Here is a 27,972-nt window from a genome sequence, read left to right as displayed (position 1 = left end):
ACACAAACAGCCTCAGTCCTGGAGTGTACCATATGAGATCCCGGCAGGGAGACCTATTGTTTCAGACTGCAATAGCGAATCCTACAGGATCGCAGAATACATAGACTATTTCCTCACTTCACTGTCAACTAAACACAACAGTTACATAAAAGACACATACGACTTCATACGCATAGTTAAAAACACTAAAATAACACAGGACACCATTTTATTCACAGTTGACATAGATAGTCTCTACACAAACATAAACACTGCAGCAGGGCTAACAGCTGTAAAACTCTGGATGGAGAAATACCCGGACGACAGCCGCCCGGATACATCTCTCCTACAACTGTTAGAAATCAACCTGACAAAAAATGATTTTTAATTCAACAAAGAATTCTTTTTACAAATCAGCGGCACAGCGATGGGTAAGAAATTTGCACCGGCCTACGCGAACATTTACATGGCACACTGGGAGGAGACTGTTTTTCAAAAATGCCCCAAATTACCCACCAATTATTTTAGATACTTAGATGACATATGGGGAACATGGACACACAGTTTAGAGGACTTCAAACACTTTATACAAATCCTCAACACACACCATAGAATGATAACAGTTAAATACATCACGCATAACCAACAAATAGATTTCTTGGACACTACCACATACAAGGGACCCTCTTTTTCCCAGACACACACTTTAGACACTAAAGTTTTCTTTAAAGATACTGACACACACACACTTTTACATAAAAACAGTCTCCACCCTAAACACACTTTCAAGGGCCTGATCAAATCACAATTGCTCAGGTTCAACAGGATTTGCACACAGGTAATAGATTTTGAAGAGGCCACCCAGACCCTCTTCAAAGCATTAAAACCAAGGGGGTATTCCAGATCTTTCCTTAGACAGGTCCGGAAAACTTTCTTGACCACCAGACAACAAGACACGTGCAAAATCATCCCGCTAATCACCACCTACTCAGCATTGAGCCTAGCTGCAAACAGGAAAATTAAATTAAATCTAACCCGCACTTTACAGAACACAAACATTATCCAGGAATATAAAATTATCTCAGCATATAAAATAAATAAAAATCTTAAATACCACCTGGTAAGCAGCAAACTACCAGGAATTAATACTTTACCTACACAGGGCCCAATATTCTACAAGCAAGCCACTACAGTCGGGAACACCACTACCAACACAACCTACATAATAAAACAAACACTAACTAAAAACTGCATATATGCCATTAAGTGCAAACAATGTGGTATAATATATGTAGGAGAGACAGGGAACACAATTAAATGTAGACTAGCACAACATATATACAACATTAGAAATCACAGAGAGACAGACACACACCTGGTGGCTCATTTCCTTCACCATGGACTTGAGGCACTAGAAATATCGTGCCTTCAAATGAACAATAATTGGACACCGGAGGAGAGACGCAGGTTTGAGAAACACTGGATTCTCAAACTTAGCACTCTAAAGATTTCTTACTTACCTAACCCCTAACCCTAACCCTAACCCTAACCCCTAACCCCTAACCCTAACCCTAACCCCTAACCCTAACCCTAACCCTAACCTTACCCTCTGTATTTGTGTGCATGGATAGTAGACAAGTTGTAAATATTGTTCTCCTTCAGTGTTGCCATAAAACCTTTTACCCAACATCCAACCAATTGCCTACCATTCCTTTTACTTCCTGCTTGTGATTATTCATTTGAATGTAAAGTTTGTCAGCATTAGAAGAGATTATATTATCTACTTTATTATCTGTCACAACCTGGCTCACTGGCTGAGACAAAAAGGGAGACACACTGACAAATTTAAAAAACAAGGTCAAATTTATTTGAAAGAACCATTTTACAAAATATGTGTGAAAAGTATGCTGAAGCAATGTTCTCTGATGCAAACCCAAAAAGAACCAGCAGGTATGTGGGGAGAGAGTACCCTCCTTCAGACAAGAGACAGGCACATTGTAACATCTGGCCACAGGTGCTCCCAGTTCTGCCAACGACCTGGTACTCCGCCAACAAGGCACCTGTGAAGTAACACCAGAATGAACAGCACAGAGCAGGGGGCCGTAACATATCCTGAAGGGGAAATTCTTTTGCTAAGCAGCAGTAAACAATAAAATACAATTAAAAAAACTTACAGAGTTACAATAACAGCCATTACAAACAATGTACTTAAAAGATATTGAAATAGATTGGCATATACCATATTGTTATGGTATATGTATGGTATATGTATAACAGTTGCGGGACAAAGAGAAACATCTTAATTGTACTGTGAGATAGCTATTAACTAGAATAGAATGATGGCAGAAAGGATTTCCTATCCATAGTGAAATGGAGCTGGACATCAAATCTAATAACATATTTACAAGGAAATGTATGAAATTTACAGTGAAACACAGCAGCCATTTTGTGGCAGAAGCCTCAACACTACTGGTACACACACCACACAGTAATGAGTTGGAGAGAGACAGAACTATAGTTATTACAACTATCTGCAGCTTTGCGGCAGAGCTGATGCACTGGGTCTTTGTGTTGTTGTTGTTGTTGTTCACAAGCCCTGGCTCTGGCGCCTGTGAACCAGTTTAATGCTGGTGCTTGCTTCGGGCCTGTGTGGCATGTGGTATCTCAAGTACTTCCAGAATTGGCAGTTAGGGTGCGCCGTGGGATCTCCATGGCTAGGCCTCCACCTCAGTGCTCCGTGCTTTCGCTTTAGGTAGCCAATGGACTCTGGGAGGAGGGAGTACTCCACACCCCTCCCCAACTCCACCAGGACCACCCGCAGCCTGTTCTCCACTAGGGCATCATAGAGCCCGATCTGTTGCTCAAAATCAGCCTGGCCTCCTTCCACATCCCTGTCTGTGTCCTGGCCCTGCAGTGCCTGGTCCTCAGGGCCCAGGGCAGACTTGTTCTGGGCCGAAACCACGATGATCAGCCTCCTACTCTTCCTGATGGCTTCGGAAATTACATTTTGAGCAGCTGCAAAGAATTCTTATTATTAGTGAGTAAGTATCCTTCCAGAAATAGAATACACTGCAATATTATGTGTGGACTTTGTGATGTTACATGTTTTGGTTTTCTTTTTCATCTTTTGTGTTTTTGTGTTTTTGTGTTTAGTTTTTTGGTGCTGTCCAGCGTTGACAGCACCAATTTACCCTTGTCAGGCCACATTAGTGGTATGAGTTTCATGTAAATTTGTCCCGATAGATTCTTTGCAGTAATTCAACAAGCATATGCCCATTCAATCCCATTGATTTTAGGCAATTTCCCAGGATTTAATTTGATAGCATTTCAGTTTCCCCTCCATATTGTCTCACTCCCTGAACCCAGGTGTACCTACCTTCTCCCGGCAGGTTGTCTCGGCCACGGATGAACAGGCTGTAACCATAGCGATGCTCCAGTACTTCTGGCAGAACCTGCAGGCAGAAGTTCTCCAGCTGGGAGGAACACAGTGCCTCACTGTGGAGGCAACTGACATACGCATCATGGAGCTTACCATCCAGCTCTGCACACACAGCCAGAGACAGAGAGCATGGGGAGGGAGAGAGGGAGAGAGAGAGAGGGGGGGAGAGAGAGAGGGAGGGAGAGAGAGAGAGGGAGAGAGGGAGAGAGAGAGGGAGAGAGGGAGAGAGAGGGAGAGAGAGGGAAAGAGGGAGAGAGAGAGGGAGAGAGAGGGAGAGGGAGAGAGGGGAGAGAGAGAGAGGGAGAGAGAGGGAGAGGGAGAGAGGGGAGAGAGAGATAGAGGGAGAGAGGGAGAGAGGGAGGGAGAGAGGGAGAGAGAGGGAGAGAGAGGGAAAGAGGGAGAGAGAGAGGGAGGGAGAGAGGGGAGAGAGAGGGAGAGAGAGAGAGGGAAAGAGGGAGAGAGAGGGAGGTGGAGAGAGGGAGAGAGAGAGGGAGAGAGAGGGAGAGAAAGCAGGGTGAGGGGGAGAGGGAGAGAGAGAGGGGAGAGAGAGGGAGGGGGGAGAGAGGGAGAGAGGGGGAGAGAGAGAGAGGGATGGGGAGAGGGGAGAGAAAGGGAGAGAAGGACAGATGGGGAGGGGGAGAGGGGAGAGAGAGGGAGGGAGGGAGAGAGAAGGAGGGTGAGAGGGAGAGAGGGAGAGAAAGCAGGGTGAGGGGGAAAGGGAGAGAGAGGGGAGGGGGGGAGAGAAAGCAGGGGAGAAAGAGCAGGGGAGAGAGGGAGAGAGTGAGTGAGGAAGAAAGAGAGAGCAGCAGAGAGAGGGGAGAAAAGGAGAGGGAGAGAGAGCAGGGGAGAGAGAGAGAAGGGGAGGGGAGAGGGAGGAAGAGAGAGAGTGAGAGTGGGGGAGTGAGAGAGTGGGAAAGAGAACAGGGGAGAGTGGAGAGAGAAGTATATTTAACCAATTATTTTGATTTACCAGTTCTTATCACAGGAACAGCAAATCAGGAATACAATCTTATTTGACACTAAGTGGTGTTTTGACACTGAAATCAATGTTCTGGGTACCCTCTCACTCAGACAGTACTGCCCTATGTTCTTTGAGAGCTGCATAGCCAGGTTTTGATTGACAGGGCCCTTACTCCGCTGGTTGGAAATGAGGGGGCAGAAGCTCCGATATGCCAACACCACATCAACCTTGAAGCAACGGTAAAGAATCGCCATGGCAACAATCAGAGGAACAGCTGCACAGAGGAATATGAGGAGATGGTAGTCTGTGTCATCTGCTGAAGGGACAGGGAGAGAGGGTGAGTGGAAAGGTATGGAAAGGAGCAAAAAGAGAAGAGAGAAAGGAGGGAAGAAAAGAAAGGAGGGAGCAAAAATGGAGAGGGGGTGGATAGTTAGGTAAATAAACTCTCACATAGTGGTGTACAGTCAGATAAAAATATATGAGGCTGAGAGCTGATATAACAGGCTAAATGTACCTGCTTGAATCAAACAGCAACTGCTTTCATTATAACTGACTTGTTAGGACTGAAACTGCACATACAAACTGATCTGGCATATCAGGTTCAGTATGGAAATAATGTATTTAAAATAGAAAGTCACATATGCAAATCCATTGCAAATTATTTAAATGGAACAACTTGGAAAAAAACATTTTATTGAAAATCATTTAATGATCCCCACTGGAAACCCCTATTTAAAGGTACAGTACTGTGCAGAAGTCTTAGGCACCCTAGACTTCATTATATATATCCAACATGCTTGAACCTCCCTGCGTCTAGTGGCATGGATTATTCGGCTCCCAGCCTTGCCAGATTAGGGTTAGGGTTAAGATTGTACAGTCCTGGCCTGTAGAATTACATAGGGGATGTTGATGGCTCAGTGGCTCAGTATACACATATCTCTGACTGTATAATGGCATGGAGCCAAGCCTCTGGAGCTGTTATTAAACCATTCATTCTTTGTATAATAAAGCTTTAAAAATACTGACAAAAAAAAAAAAAATCCCTAACCCAACTCACCTTGGGGTTAAGTGATAATTATCCAAATATTTTTCATAAAAAAACCTAATTAGAGAGTTGGAAACTAGCAATAGCTATAATCTCTGTAAGCAGAACATGAAGCTACACAGCTACATGAACCTGCTGTAAACTGGTAACACTGGTAATACTGGTAATACTGGTCATACTGGTCATACCGGCAATACTGGTAATACTGGTAATACTGGTCATACTGATCATACTGGTAATACTGGTCATACTGGTAACACTGGTAATACTGGTAATACTGGTCATACTGGCAATACTGGTAATACTGGTAATACTGGTCATACTGGTCATACTGGTAATACTGGTAACACTAATAATACTGGTCATACTGGACATACTGGACATACTGGTAATACTGGTAATACTGGTCTTACTGGTAATACTGGTCATACTGGTCATACTGATCATACTGGTAATACTGGTCATACTGGTAACACTGGTAATACTGGTCATACTGGTCATACTGGTAATACTGGTAATACTGATCATACTGGTAATACTGGTAATACTGGTAACACTGGTAATACTGGTCATACTGGTAATACTGGTAAAACAGTAATGGTGCTATGTCACTTTGCTTTGTTCCTACTCAAATAAACATGAAAACAATCAAATAAAACATCAGAGAACAGTGTCATATCACGTTCAAATAAAGGATATATGCAATGTATCACGTTACCTCAGTAACATATATCCACCTCACATGGGTTACATTGCCATGTGTAAAGCCAATGTGTGACATTAATGATTAATAATGTGCTGTAATTGTAAGAATATAGATATATACCTTTTATTGAGGAAATGAAATGTATTTTATGTATTTAATGACATTTTAATGAAAAAAACAAACATTTGAATTGATTAGGGGTTCTTTTTCAATTAAAATAAATTGGGGTCATATCTGACCGCAGTTGGTCATTAGTGTGTGGGAAATATGTTGGTTGCTTAGGAGTAAAATAATAACTTGTTGTGATCATTGGTTGAGGGATCATTTGTTTAATCTCTGCAGTCACTTTCCTGGTGTCTACAGCATAGAAATACAGTCAGGTCCATAAATATTGGGACATTGAAACGAAATGAACAAGATATGCTTTAACTGCAAACTTTCAGCTTTAATTTGAAGGTGTTTACATCCAAATCAAGTAAACGATGTAGAAATTACAACAGTTTCTATATGTGCCTCCCACTTTTTAAGGGACCAAAAGTAATTGGACAATTGGCTGCTCAGCTGTTTCATGGCCAGTTGTGTGTTATTCCCTCATTATCTCATTCACAAGCAGCAGATAAAAGGTCTAGAGTTCATTTCAAGTGTAATATTTGCATTTGGAATCTGTTGCTGTCAACTCTCAATATGAGATTCAAAGAGCTGTCACTATCAGTGAAGCAAGCCATCCTTAGGCTGAAAAATCTAAACAAACCCACCAGAGTGGCCAAATCAACTGTTTGGAACATTCTTAAAAAGAAAGAACGCACCGTGAGCTCAGCAACACCAAAAGACCCGGAAGAAAAACAACTGTGGTGGATGACAGAAGAATTCTGTCCCTGGTGAAGAAAAACCCCTTCACAACAGTTGGCCAGATCAAGAACACTCTCCAGGAGGTAGGTGCATGTGCGTCAAAGTCAACAATCAAGAGAAGACTTCACCAGAGTGAATACAGAGGGTTCACCACAAGATGTAAACCATTGGTGAGCCTCAAAAACAGGAAGACCAGATTAGAGTTTGCCAAACAACATCTAAAAAAGCCTTTATAGTTCTGGAACAACATCCTATGGACAGATGAGACAAATATCAACTTATACCAGAATGATGGGAAGAGAAGAGTATGGAGAAGGAAAGGAACTGCTCATGATCCAAAACATACCACCTCTTCAGTGAAGCATGGTGGTGGTAGTGTTATGGCGTGGGCATGTATGGCTGCCAATGGAACTGGTTCCCTTGTATTTATTGATGATGTGACTGCTGACAAAAGCAGCAGGATGAATTCTGAAGCATTTTGGGCAATATTATCTGCTCATATTCAGCCAAATGCTTCAGAACTCATTGGACGGCGCTTCACAGTGCAGATGGACAATGACCAGAAGCATACTGCGAAAGCAACCAAAGAATTAAGGCAAAGAAGTGGAATGGCCAAGTCAATCACCTGACCTGAATCCGATTGAACATGCATTTCACTTGCTGAAGACAAAAGTGAAGGGAAAATGCCCCAAGAACAAGCAGGAACTGAAGACAGTTGCAGTAGAAGCCTGGCAGAGCATCACCAGGGATGAAACCCAGCGTCTGGTGATGTCTATGCATTCCAGACTTCCGGCTGTAATTGACTGCAAAGGATTTGCAACCAAGTATTAAAAAGTGAAAGTTTGATTTATGATTGTTAGTTTGTCCCATTACTTTTGGTCCCTTAAAAAGTGGGAGGCACATATGCAAACTGTTGTAATTCCTACACTGTTCACCTGATTTGGATGTAAACACCCTCAAATTAAAGCTGAAAGTCTGCAGTTAAAGCATATCTTGTTCGTTTCATTTCAAATCCATTGTGGTGGTGTATAGAGCCAAAAATATGAGAATTGTGTCGATGTCCCAATATTTATGAACCTGACTGTATATCAGAATACTTATTTAACCTTTTTGGGCCACCATTCATTACTGGTGTCTACAGTGTAGAAATATATCATAACACTTATTTAACCGTAATCGGCAGGTAAAGGTGTCAGTGCCCTTCATTCCACCTGGAATCAGCCACACCACGCCCGTGTCCTGGCCCACGCTGTTGGAGATGACACATTGGAACGGCACGTGGAAGAACTCGGGCTGCACCTGGGCTATAGCCAGCCTGAGGAGCCTGTGCACGCCAGCACCGTCTGCAGAACTGTAGGACAGCCCACAGTCATACACATGCAAACACAACACAAACAATGTTTCTCACAGTATTGTAGAGCACACACAACACCAATATGCAAAAACCATGCACACACCTATGAAGGCACTTTGATATTATTATTAAAATAATATCAAAATACTAGAAAAGTGTGATATTTGCGTTTGATACCAAACCCTAACCCTAGGTACACTACCACAGAAGAACACCTCAGTAGGTGCAGCACCTGAAGGTGAAAGCAAACATAATGTCATCATCATCTGTAAATCACCATGTCCAGCTCCCATCATGATAGCTGCCAATCATCAGCGATATCTAATACTATCAGCATGATACCCAGCCCTAATGCACACCAATACATACATACACCACACAAATGTTGTCTCGCAAAGCAATGTAGAATACACACACAAACTCATCAACATGCATACACCATACAAAAGCTAATTTAATCTGCTTTGCCTCAACTCTCCGTTATGCAGGTATGACCAGCTTGAAATTACCTAAATGTTTCAAAACATAGCTTGAGCTGGTCAAACAATGTTAAGTATGGAGCGAGTCTGAACTAGTCAACGGCTACCTAGCTTGAGCTGTTCTTTTCAGCAGGGAAGACATCTGGTTCCAACAGTAGATTTTTATCCTGTTTGATTTACCCAGAGAGCAGGTCTGACTCTTTGCCCAAGGAAAGGCTGACGGGGAGCTGCTAGTGGGCCATTACTACAGTGGGGTGCAGAGATTTTGGGCCATTACTACAGTGGGGTGCAGAGATTTTGGGCCATTACTACAGTTGGGTGCAGAGATTTTGGCACCCTTGTTTCAAATGTCTGTTAAAATGAATCTGTATGTGATCAAAAGCAAACCTGAGTTAAACATGAGACAGTTCTGCAAATGAAAATGGTTTCCACCAAGAAGGAGAAGGCTACAAAAACTCTCTCAAGTACCTATTTCCGCTGTCAGAAACATTATTAGAAAATGTAAGATAGATAGAACAGTTGAAGTCAAGTCAAGGTCTGGAATATTTCAGATAGAATAGCCTGAGACAGGCTGAGAAATGCCCATACATCACTGCAAAAGAGCTGCAAAGAAAAGTAGCACACACAGCTCTAGCTGTTCACAGGACAACAATACAACATACTTCAAACAACAAAGACCTTGCCAGAAATAATGACCTCAACACTAAATTAAGCATCTGAAGTATGCAAAAGAAAACTTTGAGAAGCCTAAAGCCTTTTGGAACAATGTGCTTTGGACTGACAAAATTAAAATACAACTTTCTTCCCACCAAAGGAGGTAAAGGTTTGGAGACAAAAGGATGAAGCCTTTGTAGAGAACACCTCACCAACTGTGAAGCATGGAGGTGGATCCATCATGGAGGTGGATCCATCATGGCGGTGGCAGCTGGGGGCACAGGAAATATTGTACGAGGGGAAGGAAGAATGGATTCCACCGAATATCAAGAAATTCTAGAGGCTAATATTTGAAGGTCAGTCCAGACATTGAAGTTGAAGAGAGGTTTAGCATTCCAGCAAGACACCAAGTACCTCCAGGAAAGACAGATGAGGGTTTTGGAATGGTCACCATGGTCCCCAGACTTAAATATTATTGAAAGTCTGTGGAGAGATCTCAAACAAGCTGTACATGCAAGGAGGCTGAAGAATATTTATGAGCTAGAGGTGTTCTGCCAGGAAACGTTTACAAGCTGTTATATTTGCCGGAGGAGGAGTACTAACTGACAGGGTCCCCCAAACTTTTGGACAGGGCCCTTTTCCTTTTTTATTATTTTGAAACTGTAAATAACTCAAATAAAAAGTAATCCTTGCTTTACAATGTGAAGAAATGTGTCATGTTTAACTTCTGGTTTGCTTCTGTTCACTTGGTAATTGTAAAAGGCTTTTTGACGAGGGGAACCAACATTTTTGCACACGACTGTATATGTTTTCAGAAAAGGCCCAGCATTAGTGGCTCCATATGCATTGTCTTGCACTAGCCAAGGTGGAGAGGTCCCTGCCTGCCAGGAAAAGTGACTCACTCTTCATGTGTTGTGTTCAGAAGGTCTTTGTTTTTGCATAACTCAATGTGGGAGTGGTTGACCAACCAGTAAACCCTGGTCTCACCCACTATATCCTTATTCTTGCCCATAAACACTTTGCAGTCAAGCTCTGCTTTCACACCTGAGAGAGAAACACACAAGGAAATGGACAAAGTCAACATTCTCGTCTGAACAAAACAACACACACTTTGAGCATGTTTACAAACATGAAAAACAGCACACAACAAAAATAGAAAAGATAAAACGCAACTTGGTACAAAAATAAAACATTCAAAAACAAGGTAAAATGGATACGATCAAGTACACTTATGTAGGGTGTCACAACTTTCACAGAATGCATAATGGGAGGTGGAGTCCAAGGCTTGAGATTCTAAGGCTCAGAATCTGAGCATTAGGTAATATGCTCCTGATTCTATCTCCAATCAGGCCATGCTAAAGGTGCCTGGCTAGCTGAATGCACATCAGGTCATAACACTTGGAGAGCTACATTTTCAGCTCAGTACAATATGCAGAGTGTGACCATGGTCTAGGTTATTGATTTACAGTACTATATTAGACTTATCACATGTTCCCATGATTCAATGGGACATGCTCTTGGTTACTGGTTCCACATATCAAGATGGGATCTTATATGTACATATGTGCACATATTTAACACAGCAGATATTGATCATATTTTCACTAACATGGCAGAAACAGTGATCATCATAGTCAGTAATGATACCACACACATGCCTTAAGGTCATGGGAGAATTCATCTTTGTTCCAATGTTTAGAAAAATAAATGCTAGTTGCCCCGTGTCTAACCTGGCAGTACTGCAGCAGGAGGTATCTTAACAAATCAACAAGAATTCATGTTAAGACTTTAATAAGCTTTTTGTAAGCTTTAATGGGTAAGGGTGAGTCCGGAGATGTAAGTATTGATGCACAAGGAAACAAGTCTCCTGCTACGGCTCACCTGGCTTAACTTTGATGGTGCTGTTACGAGGCCAATTCACCTTGGGGTCAAGTGAAGCAGGGTCTATATATACAGGAATATATATTTAAAAAATCAGTGATAGAATAACACATCAATGCACAAGCTAGGTTTGACAAAAACAAACAAAAATGCAAGTTCAATAAAAAACGAAATAAATCTAGTGCATTTAATGTGACTTATTTTGTGGAAATATGTGATGCAGGGTTCAGGGCAACTTATACATAATTGAGTATTATAGTATTTTAGTTCAGTCCGACAACTCACAATGAATTAACAATGTTTTTGAGGTATAATGTGAATGCAAACTTTGGCATCGGCAAACATTTTGAAGGCATGAATTAGGAATAGCAGGATAATTTGGGCAAATGCAACAAATGTGACAACACACGCAATATGGGCAATGGCAGCATTCCAAAACAGGCAAGTACCACAGAGTGAGCCAGGCAGTGCTATGGCTTTAGCATGCAGAGTGAGGCAGGCAGTGCTATGGCTTTAGCATGCAGAGTGAGGCAGGCAGTGCTATGGCTTTAGCATGCAGAATGAGCCAGGCAGCACTATGGCTTTAGCATGCAGAATGAGCCAGGCAGCGCTATGGCTTTAGCATGCAGAGTGAGGCAGGCAGTGCTATGGCTTTAGCATGCAGAATGAGCCAGGCAGTGCTATGGCTTTAGCATGCAGAAAGAGCCAGGCAGTGCTATGGCTTTAGCATGCAGAAAGAGCCAGGCAGTGCTATGGCTTTAGCATGCAGAGTGAGGCAGGCAGTGCTATGGCTTTAGCATGCAGAATGAGCCAGGCAGCGCTATGGCTTTAGCATGCAGAATGAGCCAGGCAGCGCTATGGCTTTAGCATGCAGAATGAGCCAGGCAGCGCTATGGCTTTAGCATGCAGAATGAGCCAGGCAGTGCTATGGCTTTAGCATGCAGAATGAGCCAGGCAGTGCTATGGCTTTGTATGATTGCAGCAGCAGCACAGCAGGCAGCATAGTGTGGCAGAACAGGGCAGAACAGGGCAGGGCAGGGCAGGGCAGGGCAGGGCAGGGCAGGGCAGAACAGGGCAGGGCAGGGCAGAACAGGGCAGAACAGGGCAGAACAGGGCAGGGCAGAACAGGGCAGGACAGGGCAGGACAGAACAGGACAGAACAGGGCAGGGCAGGGCAGAACAGGGCAGGGCAGAAGGGGCAGAACAGGGCAGAACAGGACAGGGCAGGGCAGAACAGGGCAGAACAGGGCAGGGCAGAACAGGGCAGGGCAGAACAGGGCAGAACAGGGCAGGGCAGGGCAGAACAGGGCAGAACAGGGCAGGGCAGGGCAGAACAGGGCAGGGCAGGGTAGAACAGGGCAGGGCAGAACAGGGCAGAACAGGGCAAGGCAGAACAGGGCAGGGCAGGGCAGGGCAGGGCAGGGCAGAACAGGGCAGAACAAGGCAGGGCAGAACAGGGCAGAACAGGGCAGGGCAGGGCAGAACAGGGCAGAACGGGGCAGAACAGGGCAGGGCAGGGCAGGGCAGAACGGGGCAGAACAGGGCAGGGCAGAACAGGGCAGAACAGGGCAGGGCAGGGCAGAACAGGGCAGAACAGGGCAGGGCAGGGCAGGGCAGAACAGGGCAGAACAGGGCAGGGCAGGGCAGAACGGGGCAGAACAGGGCAGGGCAGAACAGGACAGGGCAGAACAGAACAGGGCAGAACAGGGCAGAACAGGGCAGGGCAGGGCAGGGCAGAACAGGGCAGGGCAGGGCAGGGCGGAACAGGGCAGAACAGGGCAGGGCAGGGCAGAATGGGGCAGAACAGGGCAGGGCAGAACAGGGCAGGGCAGAACAGAACAGGGCAGAACAGGGCAGGGCAGAACAGGGCAAAACAGGGCAGGGGGGCAGGGCAGCTCCCGTTGCTGCAGGCTTCACATTATTAGTGCACACAGAGAAACAGAATCTCTGTGAGAAACAGAATCTCTGTGAGAAACAGAATCTTAAAAAACCTCAATCATCTCCATTTCAATGGTTGTTCTTGGCACACTCATTTGCTGTGATGCACGCTAAATATACTGTTTATACTGTAAATTTGTATAATTGTGATAACTAAAATATTTGAAATGCATTACCATCCTCAACCCTCAGCTGTATCGTCCGAGAAGTATTGAATTTCTTCCCCTCAAAGGTGAAATTTATTAAACAGGTGTAATTTCCTCCATCCGTGTCATTCACTTTGCTGATTCTGAAAATGTTCTCACTGTAATTCATAGGGTTGCAATCCTGTAAGATTAAATTAATTAATTGATTATTTAATAACAGGTCAATATTTACCTCATGAAGGCAGAAACACTGGTTGTTATTGTTCATCTCCATGTGACATAATGCATTGATGAATTCAGTTTGTATGATACTGTTCTCAAAACAGCATTTGAAACATCTGGAATAACATTCACACATCATTCTCATGTCCCCTCAAAAGTAGCTTCTGCAGCAATATTATTGTAAATTATAAAACACAAAGCAAACTGAACTAATAAGCTGAGACAGACACTCAGTGAGCACTTCATTAGGTATTTATTAGACTTATTTTTTAGACTTATTGGTCTTCTGCTGCTGTATCCACGACCATTGCAGTGTTTAGTAAAGCCAGTATGGGGCTGAGCTTGGGGCTGCTGCACTCTTCATAAGTAGAGAGTTGGCTGGGAACTCATTTAATTAAGACAATCTCTTCTACTCTTCTACAAATAAGAAAAAGGGGAGGGAGAATTCCCCAGGAAGGAAATTGACATAAGAATTTTAGTCCATCAGACCCTGTCATCTTCAACAACCCTGCTGGCATATTATGACAGGAAGTGCGTCAGTACATTTGAAGAAGTACATAAACCTACATAATGATGGAAGGAAGTTAAGTTGTATAGATATACAGTGTGCAGGTTACCTTTAGCCAGCTGATTTCTCTACTCTTATCTAAAGCAAAGATCCGTTCCAGGCCACAGTGCAGCTTGCAACTGGTGCCCTTCTGGACTGGGATGACATCACTGTGGTGTGGACACACCCCTCGAACCACGGAGAGGAACACCTCCTCCCCACGCCACGCCCCTTTGACATCACTGTGAGTGTGGAGGCCACAGTGTAAATGTAGCATTCACATACATAACAGCACTCCTAAATCATAACAGCACTCCTAAATTCTATGAGATATGTTATGATTTAATACAGGCGATATTGTTATACCAGTTTATTTGCATCCCTTATTAATTTAAAGGTTGCATCCCTTATTAATTTAAAGGTTGCATCCCTTATTAATTTAAAGGTTGCAATCTTTATAATTGGGGAGTTTAATCAGAGTTTTTCTCACCACTGTTTGTTTGCGTGTATTTGCTATTCTGAGGCTCTGCTATGGTGTGATGTGCGCCATTCTACTCCACTCTGTAGAGTTTTTGTGACAATCTTCTGTAAAAAGCGCTATACAAATACAATGTAATGGAATTGAACTGAATACATAATGTACCTGTCTTAACAATGGTAGCAATACTTTATCCCCGAGTTTGAACACTTTAGCCGGTATCCTACAGAGTTCAAGCTACATTCACATTTATATTTTAATCATTTGGCAGACACTTTTAATCCAAAGCGACTGTGCATAAGTTCTTCCACAAGTCAAAGCATCACATCCATAACTAGGAAAATACACATGAAGTTCTGTTCTAAACATATAGTCATCATAAGTGCAATTATTTTTTTTTTTTTGCGGTTAGACAAGGAGGATAGGGATAACAGAAAGGGGGGGGCGGGGGAAATCAGGAGGGAGGTATGCTACAGCCTAATGCTAACCCTACCCCTACCCTAAACCAGCTGCCTTCACTACAGTGGTCCATAATCCAAGCTTGCACAGACATGAGCCAGAGGAAGGCAGGTCATGTGCAGCATTACCAGGCCTACCAGCACAGTCAGGATTAGATCCCAGATCACTGGGCCCATCCTGGCCCTAGAACAGGGCCCACCACCAGCCCACTCCTTCTGCTGTCTTTTTAAAGGTTAATGCTATAATATGCCATGCCTTTCACATTTGTCTTCTGTTTTAGAGTGTAATGCTAAATTATGAGTGAAAGCGTGGTGTACCTGCTATTCCAGGTGTAGTATCCACTGTCAGAGAACTCGACCGGTAAGAAGAGTAGGGAGCCGTTGATGATTCGGATACTTGTTTCACTTCTCCACTCCAGGTGTTTCTTAGCACCTCTACTCCAGGTCAAAGTGACATTTTCCCCCAGATTTCGGGGGGCAATGCCATGGTGCAGCTGGAAGAACTGCCCAGCAGCTGCATGGTACCTAGCTATGGCCCGTTGCTCACCTGGAGAGACAGCACAACAGGGGACAGGGATTAAATTAGCCTCGGCTAGAAATCCTATATGCAACATACAGTCCCCTCCAAAAGTATTGGAACAGCAAGGCCAATACCTTTGTTTATGCAATACACTGAAGACAATTGTGGTTGAGATAAAAAGATGTACATGAGACAAGAGTTCAGAATTTCAGCTTTTATTTCCTGGTATTTCCATCTAGATGGGTTAAACTACTTAGAACATAGCACTTTTGGTATCAGACCATCCAGAGAATATTTAAGTAAATAACAATTAATATTTTGTAGCATATCCCTTGCTCGCAATAACTGCATCAAGCCTGTGACCCATTGCCATCTCCATGCTGTTGCATTCTTCTTTTGTGATGCTTTTCCAGGCTTGTAGTCCTTCAGTTGTTGTTTGTTTCGGGGATGGTTTCCCTTTAATCTCCATGTCAGAGGTGAAATGCATGTTGATTTTATTTAAGGTCTGGTGTTTGACTTGGCCGGTCTAAAACCATCTATTAGCGAGCCCACTCCAGAAGCAGCCATGCAAGCCCAAGCCATGACACATCCATCATGCTTCACAGATGAGCCAGTATGTTTTGAATCATGAGCAGATCCCTGCTTTCTCCACACTTTGGCCTTCCATAACTTTGGTAGAGGTTAATCTTGGTCTCATCAGTCCATTAAACTTTGTTCCAGAACTTTTGTGGCTCATGTCTGTACTTGAGATTACTACTGTAATCTCGCTTTCCGATTCTTACTACTGATGAGTGGTTTGCATCTTGTGGCATAGCCTCTATATTGCTGCTCTTGAAGACGTAAATGGTAAATGGAAAATGGTTGGCATTTATATAGCGCCTTTATCCAAAGCGCTGTACAATTGATGCTTCTCATTCACCCATTCATACACACACTCACACACACCAACGGCGATTGGCTGCCATGCAAGGTACCAACCAGCTCATCAGGAGCATTTGGGGGTTAGGTGTCTTGCTCAAGAACACTTCAACACACCCAGGATGGGACTTGAACCCGACTCTGCTGCCCTGTGAAGATTGTGTGTGATGTCACTGATGTTTTGGGGTTTTTCTTCACAGCTCTCACAATGTTTCTGTCATCAACTGCTGTTGTTTTTCTTGGTATAAGTGTTCAATGTCTGTTGCTCAGTACGCCAGCTGTTTCTTTATTTTTCAGGACATTCTAAGTTGTTGTAGAAGCTATCCCCAATGATCAATTTCCCATCTTCTAAAATGGCTTGCATTTCTCCCGAAGACAGCTCTCTGGTCTTCATGTTGGTTTATCTTTTGTTATACAAACACAGTCTTCACAGGCAAAAACCAAGGTTAAAACCAAGAATAGACATTCAGAACTAGTTATTGTTTAACCAATCAATCAAACAGGCGACATCTGGGCATCATGAAACACCTTTTGTAAAAATACAAAATACTTTTGCAAACCATAAAATTGGGTGGTCTGATACAAAAGGTGACATGTTCTAAGTTGTATAACAAATCTAGATAAAAATACCAGGAAATAAAAGCAGATGTTATCTCATGTACATATTTTTACCTTAAACTCAATTGTCTTCAGTGTATAGCGAAAACAAAATAATTGACCTTGCTGTTCCAATACTTTTGGAGGGGACTGTATCCGTTTCATGTTGTTGCAACCTGTTACAATGTTCTCTACATTGTCCCTGAAAAATAAACAGACAAATAAACTCACAAAATTTGCTCAGGCGATAAGAGCAAGACACCCGACCCTTAAATGGGGAGGAGCTGGTTGGTGCCTTGCATGGCAACCACTTGCCGTGAGTGTGTGTATGAATGGATGAATGAGAAGCATCTAACGTACAGTGCTTTGGATAAAGGTGCTGTATAAAAGGCAAACATTTACTATTTAAAAAGAAAATGTCACATTGGGTCATTTGCATATTCACATTTCCACTTTTGAAAATGTGGTTACCTTTCTCCGCTTTCATCTTATAAGTGGAATAATTTTCATATTATTTTCAATTGTTAGGTGTTCACAGGTGGTTTTCATATGGGCTAGTTTTTGGGCACTGGGGCCCTATGTCAGAATGGTCCTAATACAGGATATTGGGGGAATGCATTGGGGATTGATGTGGTTACTGGGCTCATATCTCCTGGATGAGACCTTGGAGATTCTATCCTTCCATTCTAGAATAGTAGATTTGGCTAGAGACAGGGTAAATGTCCTGGAGTTCCCCTGTTCCTTTAGAAACCTGCAGCTTTTGTTCAGTCAATACAACAGCATGTAGTTTGCCACAGGAAAAACAGGAAAAACAACATTTCAACAATTATGTGATGAAAGCTGTGGCTGTAAACAGGCCCATTCAGCTGTGTCTGTAAACAGGCCCATTCAGTTGTGTTATATATGCCAGCTCTGATCGCTCTGGAATCAAGGAGCTACGAGGATTCATTTTTCAACGGAACTCTACGATGTTGTCCATCAAAATCAAAGTAATAGATCAAAGTTATAGATCAAAGTTATAGATCAAAGTTATAGATCAAAGTTGTAGAACAAAGTTATAGATTAAAGTTATAAATCAAAGTTATAGATCAAAGTTATTGATTAAAGTTATAGATCAAAGTTATAGATTGAAGTTATAGGGTTAGGGTTAGGGTTAGGGTTAGGGTTAGATCGACGCTTTGCTTTGCATTGGTAGATTAATGGTGGCGTTAAACAAATTAACGGCTTGCATTACTAGAAACAATCGTGTAACAATCGGCTCTGCGATAATCTGAGATTTAAATGGATTTTACAGATCAAAAATGTGTAAAGAAACAATGGTTTCATTAACATTTGATTAGGAGAGTATTTGGAGTGTGTTATTGTCCTTTGGCAACCTGGTGGGTGCCAGTGGATTAAGGGCACAACTAATTTATTAATTGCACCCATGTAATAATAATAATAATAATAATAACAATAATAACAATAATAATAATTGTAATAATGTTTCTCATGATGAAAACATTTTATAAAGGAAAAATTTAACAAATGTTATTTTCCAGGATTACTTCTGTGGCTTAGATTTAATAGAGTAATAATTATGTTTAATTACAAACTGCTGTGTTAATAAACAATAATTATTTATATGAGTGCACAAATGAAAGGAAATTCTCTGGTTCATATAACATAACATACGCAGCATAACGTAATCTAATGGTGAGAACAGGCCATTCAGCCCAACAATGCCCGCCTTTTCCTACCCCTAAGTGTAGTACAGCTTAGTTTGCCTAAAGAATAAATCGTATCTAGCCCCATATCAAGGCTGGTCTTGAAAACCCCCCATGTTTTTGCCTCCACAACATGTCATGGAAAGCTACTCCACACAGTGACCACTCTCCATGTCTATGTATGGCCATTACAGTGGACCTAGAGGAAATGGGCTGAATGAATCACATTTACTGCTGCATTTGAGGTTTCGGTAAAGAGCCACAACTGCTGCCCTCACTGCGGCTGGCATAGTTCATATCAGTGGCAGATTTCAGATTTTAACTATAAAAATCTACTGTAAATGAACCACATGTAAAGTCGTACAGCCTAAATGCACGTACACAGTCCTGCAGCAAAGCTTACCTTTGCCCTGGGCACTGGACGCCAAGCACAGCCCAACCAGGAAAGTGCAGAGAAACTGTCCCGCCATGTCCTTCGTGAGTAAAAAAAACAAACTCTCAGTCACTTAAACTCGTCATTCTGGTTTCTCACACAGCGTGTCAACTCATTGTGCTAGATTCCATTGTGCCTGGAGTGTCTGCTTCAGGCAAATAACTGGATTGGAGTGGAGAAGTGAAACTAGCAGAATTTGCTCTCCAGTATGGCAAAACGTAAAACCAGTGTCAGCATTTAAGAAGAAAAATGTTCACAGGATCTGAGCACAAAACCACAAAACACCAAAGGAAATATCTGGTTCTGCAAAGCTTGAACAAATTTCCAATTCCAGTGGCTTTGTGTGCCATCAGTGATGTAATACATATCAGAAAATGCTATCATAAGCACACAGTATAACTGGTATGATAAATCCATGAGATAAAACCATAACATAGCCCTTGAGTGGCCGATCTTACCCTAGTATGTGTACTTGTCCTTTTCATGTTTGCATTTGTGAAGAACTAGGGAAAGGCTGGTTTGAGTTTATGTATCATTATTTATCCTGCACACAAAAGAAAGGTGGGTGTTGGAGTAAGAGAAAGAGGATACGTGATGTCCTATGAATGCTGCAATGCTGTTCACGTGCTATTTGAAATGATCAAGGGCTTTTAGAGTTTCCGGCCTACCTTCCTCTAACGGGTGAAAAACCACCAGCTAAAGTTTCCAGAGCCCAGAAACCCACAAATGTCAGCACTATTTAGACATGCAGAAAACAGTATCTATGTCTCTGGAGGTTTTTATTCAGTTTTTTTCTACACAAAAAAATAAACATCCCAATGATATGGTAGTCTGACACATTCTGCAGAAATACACGGCGTATGGTGTTCCCCTTATTTAATTTAGACATGAACCATTTTACATTTCCCACCTATTTACATCCTGAATACATCAATGCCAAAATGAAAATCTTTAGCTCATATAGGACATCATTCTTATTATTCATATTATTATTATCAATAACTTGCTCTATAAAGTACTTAAAAGTAGTCTAAAAGTAGTAAATGAATATAAAAGACACAACAGAGACAAGAGCACAACCATAACAGGATATGTTGCATTGTACTTTGACAGACACTCAGACACTGCCAATCTCCTCACATCTGACAGGTCTGATCTCCTTAGCTATAGGAGTTTCCCATGCTATAACACTTAGCTATAGGAGTTTCCCATGTTCACAGGAGAAAATATTCAATTCAATTCAATTCAATTTTATTTGTATAGCGCTTTTTACAATGGGCCTTTGTCACAAAACAGCTTTACAGAGAAACCCGGCCCCAAGAGTATGCCTAGGGCAACAGTGGCAAGGAAAACCCCCCTGGAAACAGGAAGAAACCTTGAGCAGAACCTGACTCAGTAGGGGAACCCATCTGCCACTGGTTGACACTGGTTTGTAGAAACAATGGTTTTAAACAGAAAACCAGTTTAAATAAAAGTACATAAATGTCCAATAACGTGAAGCACAGATGGCAGGAACACCAATGGGTGGCACTGTCAGGCAAGGGGACAGGCTTGGTGCTACAGCTGAATCAGCAGTGGCAGGAGGGAGTTGTATGGCTGGTCTTGGGCTGGAGCTCCGGGCCAGGAGGGGGTGCGCAGGAAAAGTTGGGGTAGAGCTCCGGGCAGGTGCCCAGAGTGGGGAGAAAGTAACATTGTTGTAACATTGTTAGTTATATCCATCCAAATACCCATCCTTATTGAGCTTGCAGAAGGAAGACACATACAATTTCACATCAAGGCCCACCAAGACACATCAAGACACATCAAGAAACATCAAATTAGAATGGTTTGAAGTGTCAGTGTTGATATAACGGAGCTGAGTATCTGGTGGTTTGATATAATCTGTGGTTCAGGGCTGAGTAATGTGCCTCTCCATTTGAAAAACATAGGAGCTGTACAATCAGATGCAAGATACCATCGGCAGAGGTTTGGCTGGTTGGGTGGGAGTATGCATGTGGCAGTTTAGACATGTTCTGACATGCCAGCAGAGATTATTTGTCCTTCTTTTAGGCCACCAGCAAACTGAATCACAAAACATTCAAGGAAATATTTTCTTTCTTTATTTATCAAATTCTTTTCTTATTTTTTTGTTTTTGTTTCAGTAAACAAATAAATGCTGAGTCCTTACAAGAAGTCACATTTGCTCAGATCTTACTTTTCATATTTAATATTTAACATGTCAAATGGGTTCATACAATGTGTGACCTGCCACTGAATCAGAGTGAACTGAGATCTGAAAATCCCTGCAGTCAGTACTAACATGACTCCCCATTATGCAAGAAGAGCATGTAGACCCGCAGCAGAGATACTATGATTTCACACATTAGGAGGGTGTGTAACACTGTCTTGGGTAATGAGGTAGAATCTTCACACAGAAGCAACTTCCTGCCCTCCAGTGACACACAGCTTACTTCCTGTTCCAGCTCAGACCACAGAGAAGGCGTATAATATTTTCCAGTGTATCACCCGGGGTGCAGTTAATTCCACTCCAGGATTAACCCTCTGGTTAAGGTTAGGGTTAGGGTTAGGGGGGTTAGGGGGGTTATGGTGACTGTGCCATGTGCCATGTCATTTTACTCAACTTTATACACAGTGATTCCAAAGTGTTTCATGTCTTTGTTTTCAGCACAAACTCTGCTACAATAATATGTTAACAGTAAGTAGATCAGAATCATATGTTGGTTGTAAATTGCCCTAGATGTATGTGGTATGCGGTCCTGCCAGGTAAGTAGGCTTTTCACACATTACATTAAATTATTATTATAATTTACCTCCCTACCTCTAAGACGAAGTCATACTCAGTGAGCCATTTAGAAGACAGAAACAAATACGTTTTTTTTGATTCAGGAAATCGCCACAGACGACATTCAATGAAGATACCATTCACAAGCGTGTGCATGCCATTTTACAAAACGGTTCATGTTTAGCTGCAAGCACAAGGCAATGCCAGAGGATAATTATCGCCTTGTTTCAATTTGAATGAAATGAGCCAAATCTGCACAGAGCGAAACTCACATATTAATGAGATTAAGAAATCACAGTGGCCTTTTCATCTAATTTAAAATGTTTTAAAACTATTAATATTATATGTCAATAGGTGCATTACAAAGTCAAAATTCTAAGGTTTCTGTCAATGTCTGTTGCGTCTGTATGGTAAAAAAGTAAAAATGTAATCATCCAAATAGAAAGAAAAGTTGATCTGATCATGTCGGTATTGCTGGCCGACCCCAGAGGCTTAAGGCACTGTGCAGTTAATCCCCCCCCCCGGCCGGCCCCTCGCAGGCATGTGGTAGCGGACCAGCTTCCAGAACCGTGAGGAGGGGCAGAGCCTCTGTGGCCCTGCCCCGCCCACACGCCACCACTGCACCGCTCCCTGCTTCCTCCTCAGGTGCAGCAAGGATTCTGGGAAGGCAGAGCAATCTGTCACCTCCTCCAGCTCCAGCAGGAGAACCGGCAGTGTCTCCTCCACCAGAGCGCAGTGAAGGCCTGTCTGCTGGGCCAGGAGCAGGGCCCCGTCATCCCAGGCCACGCCCGCCTCCCTGCCCTGCGCAGAGAAGGCAGAGGGCGTGTACAGCAGGAGAAGGCGGCTGCTGCGGGTGATGTTCTCCCGGATGCTGTCCGCCATCGCTGCAGGGAGAGATGTGCACTGTTATAGCTGCAGCTTTTACTCAAGTGCATGCATGAAGGATGAAGAGGATGGGAGACTACTGGGTCAAATTAAAATTTAAAATATTTTAATTTTCTCATACCAAATTCTTAAAAGCCTACTTAACAGATTTAATCAGCAGGGTAAGAGTTGGGTTAGGGTTTCAGCAGCAGGGTAAGAGTTGGGTTATGGTTTCAGCAGCAGGGTAAGAGTTGGGTCAGAGTTTCAGCAGCAGGGTAAGAGTTGGGTCAGGGTTTCAGCAGCAGGGTAAGAGTTGGGTTATGGTTTCAGCAGCAGGGTAAGAGTTGGGTCAGGTTTTCAGCAGCAGAGTATGAGTTTGGTTTGGGTTTCAGCAGCAGGGTAAGAGTTGGGTTATGGTTTCAGCAGCAGGGAAAGAGTTGGGTTAGGGTTTCAGCAGCAGGGTAAGAGTTGGGTTAGGGTTTCAGCAGCAGGGTAAGAGTTGGGTCAGAGTTTCAGCAGCAGGGTAAGAGTTGGGTTATGGTTTCAGCAGCAGGGTAAGAGTTGGGTTATGGTTTCAGCAGCAGGGTAAGAGTTGGGTTATGGTTTCAGCAGCAGGGTAAGAGTTGGGTTAGGGTTTCAGCAGCAGGGTAAGAGTTGGGTTAGGGTTTCAGCAGCAGGGTAGGAGTTGGGTCAGAGTTTCAGCAGCAGGGTAAGAGTTGGGTCAGGGTTTCAGCAGCAGAGTAAGAGTTGGGTTATGGTTTCAGCAGCAGGGTAAGAGTTGGGTCAGGGTTTCAGCAGCAGAGTAGGAGTTGGGTTAGGGTTTCAGCAGCAGGGTAAGAGTTGGGTTATGGTTTCAGCAGCAGGGTAAGAGTTGGGTTATGGTTTCAGCAGCAGGGTAAGAGTTGGGTTAGGGTTTCAGCAGCAGGGTAAGAGTTGGGTCAGGGTTTCAGCAGCAGGGTAAGAGTTGGGTCAGAGTTTCAGCAGCAAGGTAAGAGTTGGGTTATGGTTTCAGCAGCAGGGTAAGAGTTGGGTTATGGTTTCAGCAGCAGGGTAAGAGTTGGGTTATGGTTCCAGCAGCAGAGTAGGAGTTGGGTCAGAGTTTCAGCAGCAGGGTAAGAGTTGGGTTATGGTTTCAGCAGCAGGGTAAGAGTTGGGTTATGGTTTCAGCAGCAGGGTAAGAGTTGGGTTATGGTTTCAGCAGCAGGGTAAGAGTTGGGTTATGGTTTCAGCAGCAGGGTAAGAGTTGGGTTATGGTTTCAGCAGCAGGGTAAGAGTTGGGTCAGGGTTTCAGCAGCAGGGTACGAGTTGGGTTAGGGTTTCAGCAGCAGGGTAAGAGTTGGGTTATGGTTTCAGCAGCAGGGTAAGTGTTGGGTTAGGGTTTCAGCAGCAGGGTAAGAGTTGGGTTAGGGTTTCAGCAGCAGGGTAAGAGTTGGGTTAGGGTTTCAGCAGCAGGGTAAGAGTTGGGTTAGGGTTTCAGCAGCAGGGTAGGAGTTGGGTCAGAGTTTCAGCAGCAGGGTAAGAGTTGGGTCAGGGTTTCAGCAGCAGAGTAAGAGTTGGGTTATGGTTTCAGCAGCAGGGTAAGAGTTGGGTCAGGGTTTCAGCAGCAGAGTAGGAGTTGGGTTAGGGTTTCAGCAGCAGGGTAAGAGTTGGGTTATGGTTTCAGCAGCAGGGTAAGAGTTGGGTTATGGTTTCAGCAGCAGGGTAAGAGTTGGGTTATGGTTCCAGCAGCAGAGTAGGAGTTGGGTTATGGTTTCAGCAGCAGGGTAAGTGTTGGGTTAGGGTTTCAGCAGCAGGGTAAGAGTTGGGTCAGAGTTTCAGCAGCAGGGTAAGAGTTGGGTTAGGGTTTCAGCAGCAGGGTAAGAGTTGGGTTAGGGTTTCAGCAGCAGGGTAGGAGTTGGGTCAGAGTTTCAGCAGCAGGGTAAGAGTTGGGTCAGGGTTTCAGCAGCAGAGTAAGAGTTGGGTTATGGTTTCAGCAGCAGGGTAAGAGTTGGGTCAGGGTTTCAGCAGCAGAGTAGGAGTTGGGTTAGGGTTTCAGCAGCAGGGTAAGAGTTGGGTTATGGTTTCAGCAGCAGGGTAAGAGTTGGGTTATGGTTTCAGCAGCAGGGTAAGAGTTGGGTTATGGTTCCAGCAGCAGAGTAGGAGTTGGGTTATGGTTTCAGCAGCAGAGTAGGAGTTGGGTTAGGGTTTCAGCAGCAGGGTAAGAGTTGGGTCAGAGTTTCAGCAGCAGGGTAAGAGTTGGGTTATGGTTTCAGCTGCAGGGTAAGAGTTGGGTTATGGTTTCAGCAGCAGGGTAAGAGTTGGGTTATGGTTTCAGCAGCAGGGTAAGAGTTGGGTTAGGGTTTCAGCAGCAGGGTAAGAGTTGGGTCAGGGTTTCAGCAGCAGGGTAAGAGTTGGGTCAGAGTTTCAGCAGCAGGGTAAGAGTTGGGTTATGGTTTCAGGAGCAGGGTAAGAGTTGGGTCAGAGTTTCAGCAGCAGGGTAAGAGTTGGGTCAGATTTTCAGCAGCAGGGTAAGAGTTGGGTCAGGGTTTCAGCAGCAGGGTAAGAGTTGGGTTATGGTTTCAGCAGCAGGGTAAGAGTTGGGTCAGGTTTTCAGCAGCAGAGTATGAGTTTGGTTTGGGTTTCAGCAGCAGGGTAAGAGTTGGGTTATGGTTTCAGCAGCAGGGAAAGAGTTGGGTTAGGGTTTCAGCAGCAGGGTAAGAGTTGGGTTAGGGTTTCAGCAGCAGGGTAAGAGTTGGGTCAGAATTTCAGCAGCAGGGTAAGAGTTGGGTTATGGTTTCAGCAGCAGGGTAAGAGTTGGGTTATGGTTTCAGCAGCAGGGTAAGAGTTGGGTTATGGTTTCAGCAGCAGGGTAAGAGTTGGGTCAGGGTTTCAGCAGCAGGGTACGAGTTGGGTAAGGGTTTCAGCAGCAGGGTAAGAGTTGGGTTATTGGTTCAGCAGCAAAGTAAGTGTTGGGTTAGGGTTTCATCAGCAGGGTAAGAGTTGGGTTAGGGTTTCAGCAGCAGGGTAAGAGTTGGGTTAGGGTTTCAGCAGCAGGGTAAGAGTTGGGTTAGGGTTTCAGCAGCAGGGTAGGAGTTGGGTCAGAGTTTCAGCAGCAGGGTAAGAGTTGGGTCAGGGTTTCAGCAGCAGAGTAAGAGTTGGGTTATGGTTTCAGCAGCAGGGTAAGAGTTGGGTCAGGGTTTCAGCAGCAGAGTAGGAGTTGGGTTAGGGTTTCAGCAGCAGGGTAAGAGTTGGGTTATGGTTTCAGCAGCAGGGTAAGAGTTGGGTTATGGTTCCAGCAGCAGAGTAGGAGTTGGGTTATGGTTTCAGCAGCAGGGTAAGATTTGGGTCAGGGTTTCAGCAGCAGAGTAGGAGTTGGGTTATGGTTTCAGCAGCAGGGTAAGAGTTGGGTCAGGGTTTCAGCAGCAGGGTAAGAGTTGGGTCAGGGTTTCAGCAGCAGGGTAAGAGTTGGGTTAGGGTTTCAGCAGCAGGGTAAGCGTTGGGTTTGGGTTTCAGCAGCAGGGTAAGTGTTGGGTCAGGGTTTCAGCAGCAGGGTAAGAGTTGGGTTAGGGTTTCAGCAGCAGGGTAAGAGTTGGGTTAGGGTTTCAGCAGCAGAGTAAGAGTTGGGTCAGAGTTTCAGCAGCAGGGTAGGAGTTGGGTTCGGGTTTCAGCAGCAGGGTAAGAGTTGGGTCAGAGTTTCAGCAGCAGGGTAGGAGTTGGGTTAAGGTTTCAGCAGCAGGGAAACAGTTGGGTTATTGGTTCAGCAGCAAAGTAAGTGTTGGGTTAGGGTTTCATCAGCAGGGTAAGAGTTGGGTTAGGGTTTCAGCAGCAGGGTAAGAGTTGGGTTAGGGTTTCAGCAGCAGGGTAAGAGTTGGGTTAGGGTTTCAGCAGCAGGGTAGGAGTTGGGTCAGAGTTTCAGCAGCAGGGTAAGAGTTGGGTCAGGGTTTCAGCAGCAGAGTAAGAGTTGGGTTATGGTTTCAGCAGCAGGGTAAGAGTTGGGTCAGGGTTTCAGCAGCAGAGTAGGAGTTGGGTTAGGGTTTCAGCAGCAGGGTAAGAGTTGGGTTATGGTTTCAGCAGCAGGGTAAGAGTTGGGTTATGGTTCCAGCAGCAGAGTAGGAGTTGGGTTATGGTTTCAGCAGCAGGGTAAGATTTGGGTCAGGGTTTCAGCAGCAGAGTAGGAGTTGGGTTATGGTTTCAGCAGCAGGGTAAGAGTTGGGTCAGGGTTTCAGCAGCAGGGTAAGAGTTGGGTCAGGGTTTCAGCAGCAGGGTAAGAGTTGGGTTAGGGTTTCAGCAGCAGGGTAAGCGTTGGGTTTGGGTTTCAGCAGCAGGGTAAGTGTTGGGTCAGGGTTTCAGCAGCAGGGTAAGAGTTGGGTTAGGGTTTCAGCAGCAGGGTAAGAGTTGGGTTAGGGTTTCAGCAGCAGAGTAAGAGTTGGGTCAGAGTTTCAGCAGCAGGGTAGGAGTTGGGTTCGGGTTTCAGCAGCAGGGTAAGAGTTGGGTCAGAGTTTCAGCAGCAGGGTAGGAGTTGGGTTAAGGTTTCAGCAGCAGGGAAACAGTTGGGTTAGGGTTTCAGCAGCAGGGTAAGAGTTGGGTTATGGTTTCAGCAGCAGAGTAAGAGTTGGGTTATGGTTTCAGCAGCAGGGTAAGAGTTGGGTTATGGTTTCAGCAGCAGGGTAAGAGTTGGGTTATGGTTTCAGGAGCAGGGTAAGAGTTGGGTCAGAGTTTCAGCAGCAGGGTAAGAGTTGGGTTATGGTTTCAGCAGCAGGGTAAGAGTTGGGTTATGGTTTCAGCAGCAGGGTAAGAGTTGGGTTATGGTTTCAGCAGCAGAGTAAGAGTTGGGTTATGGTTTCAGCAGCAGGGTAAGAGTTGGGTCAGGGTTTCAGCAGCAGGGTAAGAGTTGGGTTTTGGTTTCAGCAGCAGGGTAAGTGTTGGGTTAGGGTTTCAGCAGCAGGGTAAGGGTTGGGTTAGGGTTTCAGCAGCAGGGTAAGAGTTGGGTTAGGGTTTCAGCAGCAGGGTAAGAGTTGGGTTATGGTTTCAGCAGCA

General features: G+C 44.1%; 2 protein-coding genes across 8 annotated transcripts in view; both read right to left on the bottom strand.

Moving 5' to 3' along the window:
* Positions 1–1,823: 1,823 nt before the first annotated feature.
* Positions 1,824–19,907, bottom strand: LOC133123244 (interleukin-1 receptor-like 2). 3 transcript variants are annotated; one of them, XM_061233583.1, is made up of 11 exons: positions 19,769–19,907; positions 19,281–19,350; positions 15,455–15,683; positions 14,271–14,442; positions 13,462–13,612; positions 11,348–11,410; positions 10,369–10,510; positions 8,191–8,330; positions 4,552–4,695; positions 3,356–3,520; positions 1,824–2,994 (listed from the first exon to the last, which is right to left on the bottom strand). In XM_061233583.1, exons 1-11 carry the CDS (start codon positions 19,793–19,795, stop codon positions 2,567–2,569), a joined length of 1,731 nt encoding a protein of 576 aa, XP_061089567.1. In that variant the 5' UTR covers positions 19,796–19,907; the 3' UTR covers positions 1,824–2,566. The 3 variants fall into 3 exon arrangements, with proteins under 3 accessions (XP_061089567.1, XP_061089568.1, XP_061089569.1); XM_061233584.1 differs by having other exon boundaries at positions 4,552–4,692; XM_061233585.1 differs by lacking the exon at positions 19,769–19,907 and having other exon boundaries at positions 19,281–19,493.
* A 163-nt stretch (positions 19,908–20,070) lies between these two features.
* Positions 20,071–27,972, bottom strand: part of LOC133123788 (interleukin-1 receptor type 1-like) — a 32,687-nt gene continuing 24,785 nt past the window's right edge. For all 5 annotated transcript variants that reach the window (XM_061234332.1, XM_061234336.1, XM_061234334.1 and 2 more), the window contains exon 11: positions 20,071–22,976. In XM_061234332.1, coding sequence (XP_061090316.1) covers positions 22,585–22,976 — 392 coding nt within the window. In that variant the 3' untranslated portion in view covers positions 20,071–22,584. The remainder of the gene's footprint in view (positions 22,977–27,972) is intronic.

Source organism: Conger conger, chromosome 3 (assembly GCF_963514075.1).
Source record: "Conger conger chromosome 3, fConCon1.1, whole genome shotgun sequence".
NCBI lineage: Eukaryota > Metazoa > Chordata > Actinopteri > Anguilliformes > Congridae > Conger > Conger conger.
This window is presented reverse-complemented; position numbering and strand designations above follow the sequence as displayed.

What these genes read in the sequence shown, in the direction of transcription:
- LOC133123244 (XM_061233583.1), bottom strand. Translation starts at nt 19,795, where the DNA reads ATGAAAAGGACAAGTACACATACTAGG. An exon ending in GGACAAGTACACATACTAGG is followed by an intron (nt 19,351 to 19,768) that starts GTAAGATCGGCC and finishes TTACTCACGAAG; the next exon opens with GACATGGCGGGACAGTTTCT. An exon ending in GTCCAGTGCCCAGGGCAAAG is followed by an intron (nt 15,684 to 19,280) that starts GTAAGCTTTGCT and finishes CTGTCTCTCCAG; the next exon opens with GTGAGCAACGGGCCATAGCT.